The following is a 21,506-nucleotide window of genomic DNA, read 5'->3' on the forward strand; positions in this document are numbered from 1 at the left end:
AAACATGCACGGGCGAACTACATGCTATCAAAGTAACATGCTAATGCGCGAGAAATGATATATGTTCTTTGCTAGGTGCAACTACTTTTGTAGCTTTTATTTGTGCGTGTGTGTATAGTTATGATCATATGAGAATAATGTTTCTTGTAAAAAATGCGAAATAATCTCATTTGTTTATCTAAGTTGATTAATTGCTAGAAAATAAGGACAAATAAGAAGAAGAAGAAAAAGGAGCTGAGGTTACTTTCAAAGTTTGTAATATTTATGAAATTGACACAATATTTTTTTTTTCTTTTTACCTTATGTTTTAGTTGTTAACCAACTTATATTTTTTTAGCCGTTAATCAACCTTTCTCTTATTACAACTAAATGTGCAGTAACACAGTAATACCAAATAATATCATCATTTTAACCTTTCTCTTATTACAACTAAATGTGCAGTAACACAGTAATACCAAATAATAGCATCATTAACATGCTAAGGTACTTCCAATGTGTTAGAGCAACTCCAATGTTTGTTTGTTTGTGTTTTTTTTTTTTTTTTTTTTTTTTTTTTTTTTTTTTTTTTTTGGTAACAACTAGGAGAGATAATGGAAAGGAGAAGAAGAAAAAGAAAAGAAAATGAGAATGTTACCGTTTACGCGCCCATCGGGCGTATGCCGTGCACGTGCCCGCTATGTGCGATTGGAGTGTGAAACATGCACTAATAGAGTTCATTGTGTTTTTTATCCACTCAAAACCCCAAGAAACCTTACTATTGTGGTTGCTCTTAAAAGAGAAGAAAAAATTTATCCATTCAAGCAAAAAGATGTAAAATTAAACAAGTGATGTAGACTGAGAAGGAAATTTGATGCAAAGTACATATATACTCTACAACAACTCCATTTTTTTTTTTTTATATAAAGGAAGAAAATTAGGCGATTCACATGCACCAGAGAACTAGGCGCTATAAAAACAGCATGCTAACATGAAAAATGGAATTGAATCTACCATTTGCTAAGTGCAGCTGCATTTGTAGGTTTTTTTTTTTTTTTTTTTTTTTTTAGTGATGATAATATGAAGATCAAATAGATGAATATGTTGTTGATGATGTGGAGAAAAAAACTCCCATGTACAAGAAGCAATATTGTAAATGGCCTAAGTAGTAGTGTCATTGTAAGGAACAAAAAATATATCTCATAAGGAGGTGAGAACTCAATCAAGTATAATAAAAGTATAAATTACACTTTTATTAAACTTATACTCCGTATTATATATTAGATGGAGATTTAAAGGTCAGACATTGTGTTATTAATGGACATTATAACTGTGACGTTATCTATTAAACAAATAATAAGAAATAAAGTTAGCTTTTAATGTAGTAGCGAACGTTTGATTATCTAGTATACTAATGATATTGTATGTTTAATATTGCATCATAATATATATACTTCTTGATGTCAAACATTTGATTATTTAGTATATTCGAAAATAAAATTTACTACAGTATGAATACCATGAGAGATAATATACAGACCTAAACTTTTATCATCTAGACATCTAGCATGACTTTATATAATTAACTCTTTCTCCTTAAACGATGAATCTTCAACCCAAGTGTCCCACATACCCCGGTTCGACAGAATATTTAAAATAATGTAAATCACCGTGACTCAATGACTCAACAGACATGACCAAATGTCGATGCGCGCAAGAGATCTGCCCACTTTAAACATAATTTTCACAATGCCGCCACTAAGATTCGAACATTGTCACTTCTCCCAAATAATGCCTTACTGAATAAAAAATAATAATTAACTTGTTAACAAATTGACTAATTTATCACAATTGATAAATACATTTTATGTTTTTTTTTTCATTGAATAAATCAAATATATATTTAGTAAAAGATAGTTTAAATAGCATCTTGTTGGCTTGTTGCTTTGATTAGGGCATCCAAACTACCAAAAGGCTCAAACTTCAATATCAAATAGTAACAACAGGCTAAACAGCAGCGAATGTAAAAGTAACAAAAACCCCATCGCAGGAGGAGCTGAAGATTGTACTACGCCGTAGGTTTTTTGGCTTTTCACAGTTTCTTTTGTTTTTCTTAATTACTCTCTCCGTATCATATTCTTCACTCAGACAGTAATCTGTCACTTTCTTTCTCTCTATCTCTCGCTATCACTCACCGTCACTTTCTCAATTTCATCTCACTACAAATTTACTGGGTTATGATATACTATGTATTATTATATAATATACAAAATATCGGAGTGATTCTTTGTATATAAACCCTAATAATGATTTTTCCTTTGCTTGTTGGTTTATTATCTGGGCTGGTGGTTATTGCCGGACGAGACAACCCACCAGTTGTTGCGGGTTTCTGAAGATTCATAGAGAGAGAAAGAAAGAGAGATGTTGATGGGATCGCATTAGCTACTAGTACGAACAAACGGAGCCCCTGACAAGTAACATTTTCAAAAAGGTGCCTTCTACTCTCTTCAGATTTTTTGATCTGCATCTTTCTCAGGTGTGTACAAATAACCCAGATCTTTGCCTTTTTCCTTCTGCATAGTTTTCTTTGTGACATTTCTACATTGTTGTTAGTTGTTTGGGATAAGAATTGTGAAATGGGAATTGCTCCTGGTGGCTCCATTTGGGATAGAATGTGCTTAAAGGAGTGAGGTCTTTTTGGTAAGTACCCGGAAGGAGCTTAAGGAATGGACTTTTCTTCGGTTACCCTTAATGGAAAAATTGAATCTTGGGCATTTCCAAGGAGTGTGATGGGGATGTAACTTCTGTTGGTTTCGAGTTCTCTTTCTCAGAAAACTTGGGTTGTTTTTAATTATTTGGCTGTTCTGATCTTCTGATTTCAAATCATTTGAGCTCCATTTGGATTTTAAACCCCAGATTTGGTGCAGAGTTTATGAATTGATTATTTGTTTCAGATCTTAGTGCAAAGATCCAAGGATTCTAAAAGCCACCTTACTAAGTTTATGTGATCATACATTAGGTGTCGTTTGGAGTGCCTTCTATATGATGTGGATAAATGAGAGTGTAATCATCATCTAAAATCCTTCATCTGGTTAACATTCATTGAAAGATTTGGAGAACTTTAGGAGCTTTCCATTTACAGTCTCTCACTTTTATTTTACTTTCCCTGTTTACTGGTTCAAAGTTAAGGTGGATTTTTTATTTGGGCTTCTTTCTGGATGCTTAGTATCAACTTTGTCAGCCTTATCGTGAATGGTGACAATACAATCCTTCTCTCATCCTCTGGCTTACACTAGTTTAGCAATGATCTGGCTTTACTTGGTTATATTGGGGTTTCTTTATCCATTTTTTTCTTGCTTGAAGGATATTAAAAAAAAAAAAAAAAAAAACTCCACATGGCTTGTTGAGTTTGTTTCCTGCCTTGATATTGTTTGAAGATTTTCTTTATTAACAATGTAAAAGATTATGTTGTTGGACAAGGATTATTTGAATTATTTGCCTTTTCCTTTTAAGATCTTGTGCAATTTTTTTTTGTTTGTTTTGTGAATAGTACATTTCATATTTATTTTGCAATTAGGTGTTGTATCTGCAAGTTAGGTAGACAATTCACTTGGCTGGTAATGCTTGCCTTATTAATTAAAGTTGGTAGTTGTTCTCTTCTCCTACTCTTCCTAGTTTTCATATCAAAGTTTGCTATTATGAATCTTAACTTGTACGGAGTATTTTTCTTTCCCATTCGAGGATAATGAGATCCTGATATTATGCCTATGATCTCAAGTTTCTGTTTCTCACTTTGTAAGTTAGTGAATTTTTGACTCATGTGGATTCGTGAATGGGCCTTTATTGGTGTGTATTCTCTTCCATATATTTTTATGCTCCGGAAGAAATTTATCTGATCTCAGAGCGTTTGACCTGTAGTTCATAGTAAAAGTCTTTCAATTAATGTCCAAGATTTGAGGCCCATAAGATATATTTTGTTTATACTCGCAGGGTTTGCTTCATAAGGTAGCTTGATGGGTTCTAGATTCCCATCTCACCAGCTCAGCAATGGGCTCTATGTGTCGGGTCGGCCTGAACAGCCAAAAGAAAGACCCCCAACAATGAGTTCGGTGGCCATGCCCTATACTGGTGGTGACATCAAGAAGTCTGGAGAACTTGGAAAAATGTTTGACATTCCTATGGATGGGTCTAAGTCGAGAAAATCTGGGCCCATTTCTAATGCTCCTTCCAGAACTCATTCAGGGCCTATCAATCCTAACGCTGCTGCCAGGGCCAGTTACTCCTCGGGTCCTTTTTCTTCCACAATGGTGACTGGTTCGGCTTCAATGAAGAAATCCAATTCCGGGCCTCTTAATAAGCACGGGGAGCCTATGAAAAAGGTGTCGGGACCTCAATCTGGTGGAGCAACTGGACGCCAAAACTCAGGTCCTCAACCGCCAGTTCTCCCAGCAACTGGTCTGATCACTTCTGGTCCCATCTCTTCGGGCCCACTAAATTCTTCTGGGGCACCGAGAAAGGTCTCTGGTCCATTGGATTCGATGGGCTCTATGAAAATGCATGGTCCTTCTATTGCCAACAACCAAGCTGTGACAACTCTTACCCAACATGACGAGTTCTCCTTCAGAAAGAACTTCCCTAAACCTATATTGTGGGCAATGATTTTGCTATTTCTCATGGGCTTCATTGCCGGAGGGTTTATTCTTGGAGCTGTGCAGAATCCTATACTCTTAATCGTGGTTATTGTTCTATTTGCTATTGTTGCAGCTCTATTCATATGGAACTCTTGGTGGGGAAAAAGAGCTATCATCGGTTTCATTGCTCAATATCCAGATGCTGAATTAAGAACTGCAAGAAATGGGCAATATGTCAAGGTTTCTGGGGTAAGTGCTTTCGCCACACAATAATGAGAAATTCAATTAGTTGAGTGGCACTATGTTAGCTTTTGTGTCCCAAACTAAGGTGGAGAAAATTTGTAAATGATAATGGAGATCTGCACTATGAAGCATTTTAAGAGTCCCACATTGAAAAAATAAGAGAGAACATATGGGTTTATAAGGCCATGGGTTAGACTAGCTAATTGATTGGATTCAGTCTTTTAGTGTGGTTTGACCTATTTGCATTATAGTCCAATTGAGTAACCCTGACCCAATCTTAGATTATAACAAAACAAATATATTTTATATTTGATTGCCTAGTGTGGAAATCTGCATCATGTGACACTATGTCGGCTCGTCCCAAATCTTAGGTGTATATATAGACCATGGAATGTATTTTCTAATTGTTGCCTTAATTGGAGCGTATAAGTGTGCAGTACGATGACTCAGTCATGGTGCATTGTCTTTTGAAAGGTGGCTCGTGGACCCATTTCCTTCCACTTTTGTGATAAAATTGGTAGTATGAATATTTTAAGATTTAGTTAAAGTGACATACTTAAACGTCTCTTTTAATTTATTTTACTTTTTTTTTTTTTTTACAAGTTGTACTTTTCCAGCAGCTTGTTTGAATTTTCTTAGTTAATGTCCATTTTAAAGTTGTGGCTTGTTATATTTGTAAAGGTGGTAACTTGCGGAAATGTGCCTCTCGAATCATCTTTCCAGAAGGTTCCTAGGTGTGTGTATACATCTACGAGTTTATACGAGTATCGAGGTTGGGATTCAAAACCTGCAAATCCTACACATCGTCGCTTTACATGGGGGATTAGATCATCAGAAGTGAGTTGCTACATAACTCTCAGCTAATATATTTAAATCTCGAGCAGCCTGCTATATTATTATAAAAAAAAAAAAGATATTAACTCTTTCATTGTTCGGAGACTTGAGAGCTAAAGATTTTTTGTCCATATATATTTTTCCAGAAGCATGTGGTCGATTTCTACATCTCTGATTTCCAGTCTGGATTGAGGGCGTTGGTTAAGACCGGCAGTGGGGCAAAAACCACTGCTTATGTGGAGGAGTCTGTGGTTGTTGATGTCAATCCTTCGAATAAGGACTCATCTCCGGAATTTACTAGGTGGTTGGGGGAGAGGAATCTCTCGAGTGATGATCGTGTAATGCGATTGAAGGAAGGGTATAGTTTTTTTCCTCTTCTTCTTTGAATAAGAGAAGTTTAGAATATAGTTTGCAGTGGAATTTGCCGTTTCTATTCCTTATGGCTGTTTCCCAATTGTTCTTTATTGCCCTTTCGGCAGGTACATCAAAGAAGGAAGCACGGTGAGTGTAATGGGAGTGGTACAAAGGAACGAGAACGTCCTTATGATTGTCCCTCCTCCCGAACCATTCACGACGGGATGCCAGTGGATGAAATGCATTTTCCCCGCTAGCCTTGAGGGCATCGTGTTGAGATATGAAGATGCATCAAGAACAGATGTCATTCCGGTTTGACAGACAGATAGCATGTGCATCGTAAAATTTTCTGGAGTTCATGCTAAAAATAGTTTGGTCGGTTGTGGTATAGATGGTGGTGGTGGTGGTGGTGGTGGTGGTGACAGTGGAAGTCATGATGCGTTTATATAGTTGATATCTAATTTTCTGTATAGTTAGTAGGTTTTTTTGTTCTTGGTTTTTGTTTTTGGTTTTTTGGGGGAAGGATTTTGTAATGGAGAGTGATTAAAAATGCTTGGGAATGCAAATGTGTTACATGTTTGAGCAGACTGTGATCATGTTGGTTCTTTTTGTATCATATGAGAAAATCTTTTGGTGTTTAGTGTCAAACTTTCAATTATTTTGGACTAATGCATCAAATTCACATCAGATCACTCAATTTTATGAGTGTCAATTAATATGAAAGAGTTATGATATAGCATATTCGTAATCTGAAGTTAAATATCCGAATAGATTTAGCATGCAAATATTGAAGAGGCGGGTAACAAAAAAATAAATTTGAAATCCGATCAGATTAACAAATAGGATATGGATATCCAATCCCTCCGAATCCGAGGTAAATTAAATGTGCACCGGGTAAATTAAATGTGCACCGGGTAAATTAAGTTCCAAGGCCAAGCATCTTGTACACAGATGATATTAGGATTGGACTTTCATATGAAAGATTGTGAGTTCGAGCCTCAGTTGAGGCGACTCTTTGTGCTTCAGTAGGTTGAGTAAGTAGTTATGAACAGATACTACATTGTAATAGAGTCAGTAGCATTCAAATAAAAAATAAAAAATCGTCTCAAGAGTGAAATATAAAAAATCGGTCCCAAGAGTGAAATATTGAGTTAAAGTACCTATGAAGTCCCTGTACTATATTGTTTTGTTCAATTTAGTCCTTGTACATTTATTCTGTTTAATTTAGTCCCTCTACTTTAAAAAGTGATAAAACTAAGGACAATTGTTCAAATCTCATTACGAACATGGTCGTAATTATTTATTTTGGACATACTAATTTAATATATTGGTGGTAAAAATAAATTTTTTAAAATATTTATAAAGTAATATATGAGTAGGAATATAAATATCATCAGCGTCACGTAACCTAAGTTAACAATAATATTAACATTGCTAACTATTGTCCTTAATTGCACCATTTTTAAAAGTACAAGGACTAAATTGAACAAAATAAAAGTATAAGGACTAAATTGAACAAAACGCTATAGTACAGGGATCTCGTAGGTACTTTAACCTTAATATTGTGGTTACCAAATTAATAATAAGATTTAATGGTGTGCACGAGGTAAATTCACTAAGTTAAACAACCTAAGTCATCAATAGTTGATCAAATCAAGCAGACTAGTAAGACACTCTTACTTTGAGTCAAAATTATATTTGTGTGATTGAAGAAAAAATAATCAAATAGAATTAAATGTTTTAAAAAATTGTATGATTACATTAAAAAGGGTAGATTTTAGGCGTAAAATATAGTGTGCACATACATAATCTTGTCCTTGAATGATTGCCTATCAACTCCCATCCCAAGTAGAAGTGAAGAACAACTCTTCTGTGTTATTTTGTTATGCAGTTGTGATTTCATACGCGCTCAAAGAATTTTGAAGGAAAGACAAGAAGCAGAAACTTTTGGAGGAATTTATGTTCAATACTCACATTTACATCTAAGATTATCGTAGCTGGGTAAATAATCAGTAGAGGCGAGGGCGAGCAGCTGATGAGATGAGATTGGGCGGCAGAGCAGGCGGAGCAGCTGCCGGAAAACCCAGAACAACTAAGTTGGTGTTTGTGTGCGTAGGGCTGTTGGGGGCGGCTCTCGTGGTAGATCTGCTGTGGGCTTCCTCTACTTCTTCCCCTTCCTCCGCCGCCTTCCGTGATTGGGCTGTTCCGGAATCCAGTAATGTCATCTTCCCAAATCAGACCAACAACCTCCCTAACCCTAAGGTTTCTTATTCAGACAAATCATTTCTTTTGTTCCCATTTTGTTTGTTTTTATTAGTTATTCAGATGAATATGTGCATTTTGCTCATTTTTCATGCTCATTCCTTTTAGATAAGCTTGTATTTTGCTGCATATTTGATGGTTTATCACTTGAAATTCTAATTGTTGTGATGCTTCTGGATCTGGTGGCTCAAAATTGGCATTCTTCATTGACAGGATTCAGCCAAGGAGGGTAAAAAAGATGGCACTAAAGAGAGGAAATTGTCTGCTACCTTTGCAGATTTGCCAGCTCCCGAGTTAAAGTGGGAGAAGATGGCTTTTGCACCCGTGCCTCGTCTTGATGGTGCAGCCATACAAATCAAGAACCTTCTTTTTGTCTTTGCTGGATATGGAACCATTGATTCTGTGAGGATACCAACTGCTTATTTTTCTGTTTTCTTGCAGCTGATCATATGCTTAGCCTTGTTGGTTTTGCTTATCTTCGTTTAGTGTTATTGTTTGGAGAAGTTGAGATGATAGTTGCCTTTTGTAATCCATCTTTAATCTACAAACAATTACTAAACCTGCCTGACTTGGACACTATTGAATTTATTAATCTTTACATAGAATTTCGAAATTGAAATACGATGACATGCCAAATGTAGGATTCTATGCCCGTGTGTTTTTAGCTGCTTTAGGGTGGCAAACTTCTGGTAATCAGAGTTTGGTTTGTCATGAGAACACATCAGAAATATCAAATGCAGGCATTTTTTTACTAGTTCTAATTAATTACGGTGTGTTACAACTTACAAAGCGACTTTCCAAAATTGATCTATTATTGCATTCTTGAACTCAGTCTCGGGAAAAAAGGTGATGGCCTCAGTGAATTCTTTCATGTAACAGGTTCATTCTCATGTTGATATATACAACTTCACAGATAACACGTGGGGAGGGAGGTTTGATATGCCCAAAGAAATGGCCCATTCACATTTGGGTATGGTAACAGATGGGAGATATATTTATGTTGTCACTGGACAATATGGTCCCCAGTGTAGAGGCCCTACAGCACACACGTTTGTGCTGGACACCAAGACAAAGCAATGGAAAGACATGCCTCCTCTGCCAGTCCCGAGGTAAGAAGATTTCTATCAAATTGTTACATGTAAGAATTCAAATTACATATATTTAAATTAATTGCAAAGAGATGTATGTATCATGAATATTGTCTTCCTCTGTTGAATAAGGTAACACCTCTTATAAATTCTATTACTCCTCTACCGACAGCTCTACTAGACTACTACAATTTCTGGTGTGAAATTTTTGGGATATTTTGTCTTCCATTCTAAGTTGATTCTCTCTTGAAAGCTTGCAAATGAAATGAAGGAATTTCATAGCAGTCATTTGCTATGTTGTTCATGCTCTAAGATCTTTTGATTTTTGTGTTTTTAAAACATAAAAGTTTGATGTTCCAAGGTCCTTTAGTATATTAAATATAAAATATGGTACGGTACAGTGTGGGCTCACTTGTAAATGTAGTAGTTTCAAAGTATGGTCTAAAACTAGATATTTCTGATTACCTGATTCATTTTTAATTTTGTATTATTATTATTATTTTTTAAAATTTTTGGGTACATGAGACATTTAGATTCTATATGAATATGAAGATTATTAAGAAATGAATTGCAGGTATGCACCTGCAACAACACTTTGGAGAGGCAGGCTTCACGTCATGGGTGGGAGTAAAGAAAACCGATATACTCCAGGATTAGAGCATTGGAGTATTGCAGTTAAAGATGGAAAAGTTTTAGAAACAGAGTGGAGGTCTGAGATTCCCATTCCTCGTGGTGGGCCCCATAGGTATTTTTAACTTTCTCATATTAGGAGTGACTCTAAAGTTCATGTATTTCTCTAGTGGATTTGCTATTGAGATGTTTTGTAATCAATCTTTTCACTTCCAAGATTTAAATTTCTTAAGAGATTTTTATCCTCAAGGATGGTCTCTTGCCTGCCCTCAAAAACCTCGTCTGGAGGGGCAAACGGAGGGTGTAGAGATATAATCTGGATCTACATACAGTCAAATGCATGAAAACTAATAGGAAGATTTTCCCGGAGTAATTTCCAGTACAGTGGGCAGTTGATAGTGATTTTAATTAAGTGCCTTCACACACTACACAAGGTTAGGCAATTTCTTTTGTACCAAAGTTAGTCTTTGGTCTTTCGAACTTTATGAAGTAGTTACTGCATTTAGATCTTGTAAGGACGTAAACTGCAAGAATGACTCCACTCTTAATATTGTCCAGAAAAGTGACAATGTTCAGGGATTATTTGTTATTTTGTTTGGCATTTCTTATATTATTGCCAGTGTTGCAAAAATCGCGCTTAGGCGCCGGCCAGCCACCTAGAGTATCACCATAATCGGTGGTCTAGGTGGCCGACTAGGCCGCCTAGGCACCGCCTAAGCCACCTAGGCGTCGACCGCCTAGCCACCGACTAGGCTGCCTAGTCAGGCGATTAGCTATTGTTCCTTTTTGTTTTTGTTTTTGTTTTTGTTTTTTTTTTTTTGTTTGTTTTTTAAATGGGTTATTTCACTCAAAACGACATCGTTTTGAGCGAAATAACTCTAAATCATTCAAACCTGAGATGTTTTTAAGGTTAATATTTAATATTTTAGTATTAACCATTAAAGTACTCCGTATTAAATAGTTTATAATTATCACTTAAAAAAATAAAAAAAAATTAAACAAATTTTTAAATAATAAAAAAAATACACGAGCGCCTAGCAATTTTTTCAACCATGATTATTGCAGACAATCTGCTACCAAGGCAATATTTTTAAGCCCCAGAAGCCTAGAAGACATCTATGTTTGACTTCATCATCTGACGAAATACAGAGTAATTTTTTGTAAATGGCATAGTATCCTATACTATCTTGCTGCTTACTGAGAGGCTGTCTGTCATGCAGGGCTTGTGTTGTGTTTGATGATCGACTTTATGTTATTGGTGGTCAAGAAGGTGATTTTATGGCCAAACCAGGATCACCCATTTTCAAATGCTCCCGTCGAAATGAGGTAATCTCACCAGTACATTAATAGTCTGATCGCATAGTCCTTAATTGTAAATGTTTTCCATCTTCATTCCAAGGATTCGTTCACTACTGCTGCTACTTCGGTTGAAGTGTTGAACCATGACTTAACTTTGTTATAGAAAATTGGTTTAGGATCAATCTTTCCCAATCCCCACACATCTTTCAAAATTTCTAGTGGACGATCGTGAGATGAAAGGATTTGTTTGCTTGATGCTCTTGGGATTGTTTATGACCACGTAAATTGGACTTTACAGGTTGTATATGATGATGTTTACATGCTAGATGATGATATGAAGTGGAAAGTGTTGCCTCCAATGCCCAAGCCAGATTCCCATATCGAGTTCGCCTGGACAATAGTTAACAGATCAATTTTTATTGTTGGAGGAACAACGGATAAGCACCCAGAAACCAAAAAGATGACACTTGTTGGAGAAGTGTTCAAGTTTCACTTTGATACACAGGTCTCCTCTTTATCCATTATGTGAATTGCAGAGGGTTCATACCATTTTACGTTTAACAACATAACTATAATCATTCTACAAAGACGTCTGAATGTCACCTTCCTGAATTTTTTATTTTATTTTTACTCGATCCATGCAGACCATGCCCGTCTTTTCTGTATTGGTTACGTTTTAAAACGAAGAGATCTTGGTCATCCGATTGGATCAAGGTCTCACTTTCTGAGGCAAATGGTCATCATCTAGCCAGAAAAGTGACATGTTAAACTCAAACGCCATGAAATACCTTTGGTTTTTTTTTTTTTTTTTTTTGGTTTCGTTTCTAACAATGATTTGTGACCATTACAGAAATGGGAGGTTGTTGGGAAACTTCCTTACCGTGTGAAAACCACTCTAGTCGGATTCTGGGATGGATGGTTATACTTTACATCAGGACAACGAGACAGAGGGCCTGATGATCCCGCACCAAAAAAGGTTATTGGAGAGATGTGGAGAACGAAGTTGAAGTTATGAACCTTTTCACATATTTCATTGCTAAATTTTGTGCCCCATTGATCAAATATGGCATGTACCAACACAATTGCCCCAGATTTGAGAGAGAATGGAGGGGATGAAAGAAATTGACAACAGCTGTATATTCATTTGTAATATTATTTGTGCCTACATTAACCATTTGAAGAAGAAATTAAATCAGTCCATTTTTTGTGAGCTTTTTTGTACCATTGAAACTGCCCCTTCTTGTAGACTTTGTTATCTTGATGCTAAATCAATCCTAGGTTCATGTCTGCATTGCAGGTCAATTTTACTGGATGCAAAAACCAAGAATGTATGATCAAATGATACTATGGACGACGTCGACCTTGCATTGTGGATCTTGATCCAAAATGATATTCAATATATCTATTACAATTAATGTCCCAATGCAAAGTGAATATTTTTTTTATTACAAGGGAAGGGGAGACCCAAACTACTAATCGATACCATTGGACCACAAAGTGCTTGGTATGCAAAGTGAATACTTATCCTAGCAAATTCGAGTTTGACATGCAAGAAGTTCTAGTTATAGGCCATTTAGTGATTTCCCACCAATTTAATTTCTCGAAGAAATAATTGCAGAATGTGTCTGCAAAAAAATAATTCATGTATGATGTTATATTCATTTTTGTCTAATCTTTCGAAAAAAATATTCATTTTTCTCATAACAAAAAATAACATAAGACAAAGCTAATAAAGATTTCTTTTTAGATTTAGCCCCGATATACTTTAAATATCTCATTCAATAATTTTTTTTTTTAAATCCAATCTGTACGAATCAATAGAAAAAAGAAAATCCTCTATAATACACCAAATCCGGCTCAATTATTGATGGAGTAAATAGATCTAGCATTTCTTGCAAACAACAAAAATCTCCTTTGAGTTACATTTTTCCAAATACCCAGATAAAGAATGTTTCATGATCTGTATTCACGGATTTAAGATTCTCTAGTGTCTAACAACATAAACCGATGATCGACTTTGTATAGTAGGATTTATAAAGTTGGGTTACATTCCCATAGGATGTACAAGAAAGAATTGTCCAAAACTCACTATACATCCCTTTCTTGTTCTTGAAACTATTATTTGGAATGTTTTGTTACTAATAAAACAGATTTATTACCATCAAAGTTTAATGGCCCGATTCTTGTTAGTTCTTATATTATCCCATATTGGATTGGATATAACAATTACTTGATAATTTCTAATGTCACAAGCTCCCCTGCAGATTTTCATTTCTGCAAATGATAAACTTTGCCTTTATCCATCAATTTCCACATCGCTTCTTTGGCTTCTTCAAGCGTTTCCACTGAATGGTCCGCTTCGAACGACATCCTCTGAATGTTGAACTGCAGCAGATCAGAGCTCGGGAAAGTTAGCGGGCGAATGTTAAGACCACACAAACAGACAATAAAAACGCGGAGCATAAGAATGTACCTGTGCTCCTTGGCGGACACGGATATCAGTCCCCTTACTGTCTATCGATATCAGAGCCACATCATCCACCTCGGCTTCTCGGGACAAAAGCTCTTTAAGTGGCTTTGAAAATACAGCGTTCAATTCCTGTAACAATAGAGAATGGAATATAGAATATATATTTGATATATAGAATCCCTATAGATTAGGCAGTCTTAGGGATTTAGGAAGGTATAGTATATGGAAACTTGTTTCCTATTCGTAGTCTTCTAGTACCTATTTATAGAGCTTTGTATTCTCTATTCCTATGACAGTTTGAGACAATATACGACAGCACATTAGAAACTCTCTCTCTTCACTTTCGTAACAACTGGCATATTCTTGATTCTAGAGAATGATAGATATACACGAACAATTACTCCGTACATCGTTTTAAACTTTTGGGCATTAACCATACCTTGAGGTATTGTTCACCCCCATGAACAGCAATTTTGTCGGGCTCAAGGGCCTCGTATTCCTTCACATCAACCCAAGCAACAGTTCCAAAACCTCCAATGAAGTATATATCACTGTTGAGAAGTATACAGTAAGTTATTCAAAGTAAAGTAAAAAAAGAAAACTGGGAACCATGAGCGCATATATGGCTTAAAATACTTTTCATAGGCAACTTAGCAAAAAGAAAAGAGGATTATAAACTCTGACCCGAGAACTGTAGAGATTGAATAGTTCAAGATCTTACCAAAGCAAAAGAGATGAGCTTTGGAAGCCTAATACTTGTCAATGCACTAAAATTCAGTATGAGCATTTTCTGGTTCCACGGTTTTCTATCTTTTTCAAGGATAAAAATAGTGACTTTTAAACATGTACGAACCTTATACTTTCCATCCGGAAGTAATAAAAGTTTGCCCACTGTTGTGAAGGACCTTGTTGATGCTTTGCTATGTACTGCTTATGAGCCCACTCCTAGGAAAGACGGAAAAGACAACTGTCAGCTTACACACATCCACACATGAGAATTTTTTTCTTACAATAAGTGACACAATCATCAGAAGAAATACTACAAAAAGATAGGAATAAACGGAGTTTATTCCACTTCTGGGTCATTTGATTATAGTGGCATTCCACTTTTGATCATTAACTTCAAAAAATGTTTCACTTTTAGTTAAAACTGTCCAAAGTGCCCTCAAATGCAGCGGAATGAATTAAGTTTTTACAAATTGTGGGCATTTAAAGATGTTTTGGACCAAAAGTAAACGTTTTCAAAGTCAGACTAAAAAGTGGAAAAAATCAAAGTTGATCAAAAGCAAAAATAACATCATAGTGAAGTGACCAAAAGTAGAATAAACTCATAATAATTACAACAACAAATAAGCTACTGCACAGTGCATAATCATATCTGGAACTCTGGAAGAAGACAATAATTTCAGGTATAAAAACTTTAATTACTATATAAAGAATAAAGACATCCACCTGTTGATCTTCGGGAAGAGGATAGATGTCGCCGAATATCGTTACTCTAGCATTTGACAAGCCAGTCCATCCAGGAACCTGAAATGCCAAACGATCAAACCAACAAGGGCAACACATAACATATAAATTCTAAGTCTTTTAATATCAAACTACTAACCTGCACAACCAATGTACATCTTGGTTCGCCTATCAAATTTCGGGTGTGTATAGCTAATGGTGATAATAAAAATATTGGATCTGCAGAAAGAAATTAAAGATCCATGTTAGAGAACTGCAGAGCATTGGAATAAGACATCTATGTTGGAATATCGATGTTCCATAAGTTCAAGTGACTTACGTCCCATAGGGTCAGTAGCAAAGTCTACAAGCGAACCAAATGGATAACCATCTCGTCTATGATGCATTTTGGACATCACTGTGCACAAATGAGCAAACCTGGCCTACAGAATTGCAAGATAGAGAAGAGAGTAAGAATCAAACTGCCCCAGATTATGCATTTCTTGCCTATCTATCTAATACTCATAGCAAGAAGCCAAGAACCTTACCTGCTCCATAAGATTGCGAACTGCTAATGCAGGTTTGTGTAGACCATGAGCCGAGGTTGCACTTTGCACGCCACCTGATATTGGAGCTCTGAAAAGCCCGGCTCTCGTACCTCCCCCTGCTGTGTTTCCGAGTGAGACTTGAGGAGGCAACATCACTTTCACTTTAGGCATTTCATTTAAATTTAATTCACTTGTTTGTTTCCCATCAGGATTACCCTTCAGAATACGAGAGAGTCCATCACAACAAAGCTGAAGTAGCCATTTGACATTTCCACTAAAATACTATATAATGAAAAACCATGTCATTGGAAGTATAAAAAACATCAGATTTTCAAACCTCCATTTATGTGGCTAATAATTTCTCACTGCCTGTAAGGATGTTTTAAACAATACATTACTAAAGTTCACATTTAGTTAATAAGAATAAGCAAACATGACTATGAAACAAGTACTTTAGTGTGCTTTTCATTTCCCCTCTAAAATGACAAAGAGGTAGGGAAGAGAAAACACATGAATTCTTCACTTATAGAACTTGAAGAACTTTATAACAATACCCATAACCTATACTTCAAAATCTAACAGTCTCATTGTCAAACAATTCATAAAAGCAATTCCAGAGTTAAGTTGGTAAGATAAGCATGTCCAAAGATGCAATCTTTATACTCACCCCAGAAAATTTCAGCAAGAATGGATGCATAAAAAGAATCAGAGGATTCAAACAAAGAACCAAAATCAACTAAAGCTCAATTAATTTATGAATGCGGCTACCTGTGGAGAAGAAAGCGCTCCTTCAGAAACCAACCCAACCCCACTTTCGGATTCGAGTTGATCATTTTTCTCTTCCCCTTCTTTTTCGTCGTCGCTCCCGCCGGCGGCGGAAAGCCCTTCACGAGCAAGCGCCGGAATTCTAGAAGCGGAGGAGTTGGCGATGGAGCAGGACATACTTAAACTTGACTTCAGATTCCCGCTATTACAAAAACCAACTGTTCTGGGAGATTGGAAGGGCGAATGAGTCTCCGCAAACCTCGGGACGAAATTGGAGCTGGAAATGGCATCCATGGAGGAAGAGAGAGAGAGTGAAGCCGCCATTTCTACCCTATACAATCTGTACAATAATATCTAGTATGTATGTGTATAAAAGTCTGGAATTAGAGAGAATAGGAATGATACTGGGAATACAAAGTTGATTGGGAAAGAGCATTATATAAATAGTGCGTATCATAAAGGCGAAAGCTTTTCGTGCTGCGGCAAAGCGAAGTTTTGCAAATTCCACTGCAGAGACACAGCCGTACAGGTTTTTGGAGAAAGGTGGTGTCACGCTGTCATGGTGCAACAATTTCTGTTTGGGCCACACGGAGCCCACAAAAGTACAGCCCAAACATTGTCAGCCCAATTCCAAAAAACACCCCCAAGGCCCCCCACTCCAACCCTACACGCAAATTATGCCCTGGAAACGTGTTCACCGTGAATGGTGAACATAAGTCCAACGTCGTTTTTAAGCAAAAAAAAAAAAAAAAAATCGCAGATGTGGAGTTAACGACGCGTGTTTGATCAAATTATGAATTTTCTGTTATGAGATTATGAATGTAATGTAAATTCATAATCTCATAACAGAAAATTCATAATCGCATAAAAGTAAAATATTTATTAAATTATGAATTTTCTGTTATGAGATTATGAACAGAAAATTCATAACCGCATAAAAGTAAAATATTTATTAAATTATGAATTTTCTGTTATGAGATTATGAATGTAACATAGATTCATAATTTCATAACAGAAAATTCATAATCTCATAACAGAAAATTCATAATCCCATGGTTCCAAAGTGAATGTGTAGGCATGGTTCCAAAGTGAATGTGCAGGCATGAATTCATAATTTATGAATATCCGAAATTATTGCTCACTTCAAATTAAAGTGAAACCGCGAAATGTGAAAATGAAGAAGAAAAGTCACGCAATTAATTTTTTTTTTAAAAAAAAAAAGAAGAAGAAGAAGAAGAAGATAACGGTGTACTAACACCGTTGGAACCGTGTTCACCATTGTTCCATGGCATAACGATTGAACCCTACTGAGTTTTGCTCCTGCTCTGCCGTTTGTGAAACTCGATTCCTGATCCTTTTTTTCAAATTTCATCACTTTGACCAACTGAGTTGTTCATACAGACAAGAACTTGTCCAACATTTATCGCATGTTTGGTTCACTAAAAAAATATTTTTCTATAAGATTTCTTTTTTGAAATTGAGAAAAAACATATTTTATTTTGTTTGTTCGATGACAAATTTTATTATATTGAAAATGAATTTCTCGAATTTTTGGAAAATGAAATTTTTCTTCTTCTTTATAATATGTGATAGAGAATATTCTCCGAGTATATCTCTATGATACTGATAATATTTTATAATCTAAAAACATAATAAGTGTCAATACAAGTTATGTCCTTGATTTTTGTCCCCTTTTTATATGCTAATAAATATATACATTTTGCTTTAATTGTTGTACATTCATTTGCATTGGACAAAATCACCCTTACACCGTTATAACACCGTTAGTTTTTAATATATCTACCAATCTTACCATACACCTACATCTATCATATCTTTTTTCTATTTTTAATTATCATTTTATTAAAAGTATCATATAACAATTAATTTAATTATAAATTATATTTTAATTAAATATTTATATGAATGTTAAATTTTATATATATATATATATATATATATATATATATATATATATATATATAAAATATGTATTTTTGTATCCATATCAATATATCATATATGTGAGTGTTAGCTTAGTATTATTCGTAAATTATTATTATATAAAAATATAATTTATTTTTTTTTGTTTTGCTATATTATTCAAATATATGATAATTCAAAAGTATCATCACTTTAAGAAATTGCAAAATATAATTTTAACTAATTTTTTAAATTTTGTTACTTATAAATATTTTAATATTGGGCATAAGTTTTCGCGCATCGCGCGTACAAAATGCTAGTTAATAATAACGACACTGCATCACTTATTGTAACACTAGGAAAGCCAATTTGGCAACTATTGATCACGGGAATTGAACTGTACCGAATCTAACGGAGTGCGCATTTTTTGGTGTGTTAATTACCAACTGAAATTACAGTGTATTTAAACTGATACTGCAGTGTATCTAAACCGACACTGCATCACGTATTATTTTATATATTATCAAATGAAACTGCAGTTATATCAAAATGATTACTGTAGTTGTGGTGAAATTAAACTGCAGTTATATCAAAATGATATTGTAGTTGTGGTGAAATGAAACTGCAGTTTATATAAAATGAAACGGAATAACATTTCACATATTTGAGTGTATATTGTGCAATGAAGCTGTAGTTATATCGAAATGATCATGTAGTTGTGTTTTAATGAAACTATAGTGTATATAAAATAAAATTAAATAACATTTTCACATATTTGAGTGTATAAATGTCGAATGAAACTGTAGTTATATCGAAATGAAACTGTAGTTGTGTTGAACTGAAACTGTATACAAAATGAAATTGAATAACAGAGTTACTTTTTGCGGAACGGGCGCCGTTTCTTTTCATTAAACAAAACGACGCCGTTTTGAAGCGCGGTGCATAATCGATTTTGCACCACGATGCAGTAAACACAAAAAGACGCACCTTAATCATTAAAATGTCGCACCTTAAGTACACAAACAAAGCACCTTAAGAACACAAACCATGCACCTAAAGTTTTAAAATGGTGCACCTTAAGTACACAAACCACACACCTTAAGCACACAAACAAAGCATATTAAGAAAACAAACCACACACCTAAAGTTTTAAAATTGCGCACATTAAGTTTCAATAACTGACGCAGCTTAAGCATACAAATCACGCACCTTAAGAAGGAAAACCAGACACCTAATATTTTAGGCCGACGCACCTTAAGTTTCAACAACTGACGCACCTTAAGCACACAAACCACACATCTTAAGAAGGAAAATCATGCACCTTAAGAAAGAAAACCATGCACCTAAATGTTTAGATCGACGCACTTAAGTTTTTAACATCTGACGCACCTTAAGACACACAGTACAAAAACAACGCACCTTAAGAAGGAAAATCATGCACCTTAAGTTTGACCTAGATGCAAAAAGACCAAATTGTCACCGCGCATTTTTTTAATCATTGTTAATCTTGGATGTTGATTTAAGCAAGATAAATGGCTCTCATCTCACTGCACAATCGCACCTGAACATATATATATATATATATATATATATATATATATATATATATTGCGTTCAAATAATGACAGCAATATATAAAGGACTGTGCCGACAGATAATGGGTACACGAAAAATTAGTATCATGCACACGATTTAATACACAATGGCACACAAGAATACATGTAAACATCATGTGTCGAACCCATGCTCTATTAATTAACAAATCTATGCACACGACATACAAATTATAGCATACGACTACATTCGACCATGCACACAACATATAGACTAATGACACACGATTACATCTGTCCTCGTAATCTTTTATAATATAGTTCTCCTCATTTGAATACGCTTATATATATATATATATATATATATATATATATATATATATATATATATAATACACACACACAACAGATATGGATGAGCGTGCATACATGCAGCGACATTCGACCCCACCAGGCCACCACAAGCCCAAACATCTATTATCCGGAAAATACATTTAATGTTGTATATAAATCAGAAGATGACAACTGTACTACGTTAGGTCAAATTAAAGGAAAAGGACAAATCTCAAATAAAAATAATAATGATACGGATTATTAAAAGAAAAAAAAAAATTCAAGTAGACCACAGAAGATTGATACACTGGTTTGCTATATTTTAATATAATATAATGAATAAGTACTTAATCACGTACACTAAAGTATAAGCAATAAAATGTATGACTTTGCAACGAAGGATATCTTAGGTAGACATAGGCAATTTTGATTCAACTTAACAAAATTTTATTATATTTAATTAGTGTGGGTTGAACTTTTAGATGAGAATAAATATTAAGGATCAAATATTTAATAAGAGTTAATAATGTTAATATTTGATTAAAATAAAAATTATGTTGATAGTATAATTTCAATCAAGTGTTTAGATAGAGCCATGAGACCTATTTTATTGGGAAGGTCTTGACGGAAAGAAGAGTGAAAGAATGATCTTGTTGGGCTTAGAGGAGTAAAGGATGCATGGTGGCCCAAGGCAATGGAGGTGAAGAAGGCATGGTGGCCCAATGAGAGAGTATGGAAGACATGATGGCCCAATGAGAGGAGTATGGTAGACGAAGGCATGGTAACCCATTAAAGATGTAGGGGGTGAGAATGCCCAACCGCCGCCTGGCAGGGAAGCCCGTTGGGCTTCTCCCGCGATGGTGTGGCCAGCGCGGCCCCAACACCCTCACCGGTGTGGTTGGACACACTTGGGTGTTAGATGTCACGGGGGCGGCGTATGGGCGTACGTGGTTGGGGTGTATGGCGTATGTAGGCGTAAAAGGTAGAGAACAGGGGTTGAGGTAGCTACGTGGGTGAAGGTGAAGGGGATACATGGATGGTGGAATAGAGGGCAAGCTAGGTCCACACACTTGTTAAGTATCTGGAGGGTTCTCTACACTATAAATAGGCATCATTTTCTTCATTTTTGACATCACTATAAATGAATT

The 21,506-nt window shown here is 35.4% G+C and overlaps 3 protein-coding genes across 8 annotated transcripts; 2 read left to right on the forward strand and 1 right to left on the reverse strand.

Annotated features, from left to right (window-relative positions):
• The first annotated feature begins 1,966 nt into the window (after nucleotides 1-1,966).
• Nucleotides 1,967-6,678, forward strand: LOC109192435 (uncharacterized membrane protein At1g16860). Of its 5 annotated transcripts, XM_019343079.1 has the most exons (6): nucleotides 1,967-2,051; nucleotides 2,353-2,512; nucleotides 3,967-4,856; nucleotides 5,532-5,687; nucleotides 5,831-6,042; nucleotides 6,164-6,678. In XM_019343079.1, exons 3-6 carry the CDS (start codon nucleotides 3,990-3,992, stop codon nucleotides 6,354-6,356), a joined length of 1,428 nt encoding a protein of 475 aa, XP_019198624.1. In that variant the 5' UTR covers nucleotides 1,967-2,051; nucleotides 2,353-2,512; nucleotides 3,967-3,989; the 3' UTR covers nucleotides 6,357-6,678. The 5 variants fall into 5 exon arrangements, with proteins under 5 accessions (XP_019198624.1, XP_019198625.1, XP_019198623.1 ...); XM_019343080.1 differs by lacking the exon at nucleotides 1,967-2,051 and having other exon boundaries at nucleotides 2,118-2,516; XM_019343078.1 differs by lacking the exon at nucleotides 1,967-2,051 and having other exon boundaries at nucleotides 2,121-2,512.
• Nucleotides 6,679-7,827: 1,149 nt separating this feature from the next.
• On the forward strand, nucleotides 7,828-12,562 carry LOC109192603 (kelch repeat-containing protein At3g27220-like). Its single transcript, XM_019343308.1, has 7 exons — nucleotides 7,828-8,300; nucleotides 8,514-8,702; nucleotides 9,180-9,409; nucleotides 9,963-10,133; nucleotides 11,239-11,344; nucleotides 11,616-11,822; nucleotides 12,168-12,562. Exons 1-7 carry the CDS (start codon nucleotides 8,079-8,081, stop codon nucleotides 12,330-12,332), a joined length of 1,290 nt encoding a protein of 429 aa, XP_019198853.1. The 5' UTR covers nucleotides 7,828-8,078; the 3' UTR covers nucleotides 12,333-12,562.
• A 695-nt stretch (nucleotides 12,563-13,257) lies between these two features.
• Nucleotides 13,258-17,051, reverse strand: LOC109192206. 2 transcript variants are annotated; one of them, XM_019342773.1, is made up of 9 exons: nucleotides 16,553-17,051; nucleotides 15,785-16,066; nucleotides 15,577-15,679; nucleotides 15,397-15,476; nucleotides 15,240-15,317; nucleotides 14,641-14,732; nucleotides 14,227-14,338; nucleotides 13,791-13,916; nucleotides 13,258-13,702 (listed from the first exon to the last, which is right to left on the reverse strand). In XM_019342773.1, the coding sequence occupies exons 1-9, from the start codon at nucleotides 16,871-16,873 to the stop codon at nucleotides 13,586-13,588; spliced, it is 1,311 nt and encodes a 436-aa protein (XP_019198318.1). In that variant the 5' UTR covers nucleotides 16,874-17,051; the 3' UTR covers nucleotides 13,258-13,585. The 2 variants fall into 2 exon arrangements, with proteins under 2 accessions (XP_019198318.1, XP_019198319.1); XM_019342774.1 differs by having other exon boundaries at nucleotides 15,785-16,000; nucleotides 16,553-17,050.
• Between the last annotated feature and the right edge of the window lie 4,455 nt (nucleotides 17,052-21,506).

Source organism: Ipomoea nil, unplaced genomic scaffold (genome assembly GCF_001879475.1).
Source record: "Ipomoea nil cultivar Tokyo-kokei standard unplaced genomic scaffold, Asagao_1.1 scaffold1770, whole genome shotgun sequence".
NCBI lineage: Eukaryota > Viridiplantae > Streptophyta > Magnoliopsida > Solanales > Convolvulaceae > Ipomoea > Ipomoea nil.

What these genes read in the sequence shown, in the direction of transcription:
- LOC109192206 (XM_019342773.1), bottom strand. Translation starts at nt 16,873, where the DNA reads ATGGCGGCTTCACTCTCTCTCTCTTCCTCCATGGATGCCATTTCCAGC. An exon ending in TGCTACTGACCCTATGGGAC is followed by an intron (nt 15,477 to 15,576) that starts GTAAGTCACTTG and finishes TTCTTTCTGCAG; the next exon opens with ATCCAATATTTTTATTATCA. An exon ending in TTCCGGATGGAAAGTATAAG is followed by an intron (nt 14,339 to 14,640) that starts GTTCGTACATGT and finishes ACTTCTCAACAG; the next exon opens with TGATATATACTTCATTGGAG.
- LOC109192603 (XM_019343308.1), top strand. Translation starts at nt 8,079, where the DNA reads ATGAGATTGGGCGGCAGAGCAGGCGGAGCAGCTGCCGGAAAACCCAGA. An exon ending in ACAACCTCCCTAACCCTAAG is followed by an intron (nt 8,301 to 8,513) that starts GTTTCTTATTCA and finishes CTTCATTGACAG; the next exon opens with GATTCAGCCAAGGAGGGTAA. An exon ending in AATGCTCCCGTCGAAATGAG is followed by an intron (nt 11,345 to 11,615) that starts GTAATCTCACCA and finishes TGGACTTTACAG; the next exon opens with GTTGTATATGATGATGTTTA.
- LOC109192435 (XM_019343079.1), top strand. Translation starts at nt 3,990, where the DNA reads ATGGGTTCTAGATTCCCATCTCACCAGCTCAGCAATGGGCTCTATGTG. An exon ending in GGGGGATTAGATCATCAGAA is followed by an intron (nt 5,688 to 5,830) that starts GTGAGTTGCTAC and finishes ATATTTTTCCAG; the next exon opens with AAGCATGTGGTCGATTTCTA. An exon ending in GTAATGCGATTGAAGGAAGG is followed by an intron (nt 6,043 to 6,163) that starts GTATAGTTTTTT and finishes CCCTTTCGGCAG; the next exon opens with GTACATCAAAGAAGGAAGCA.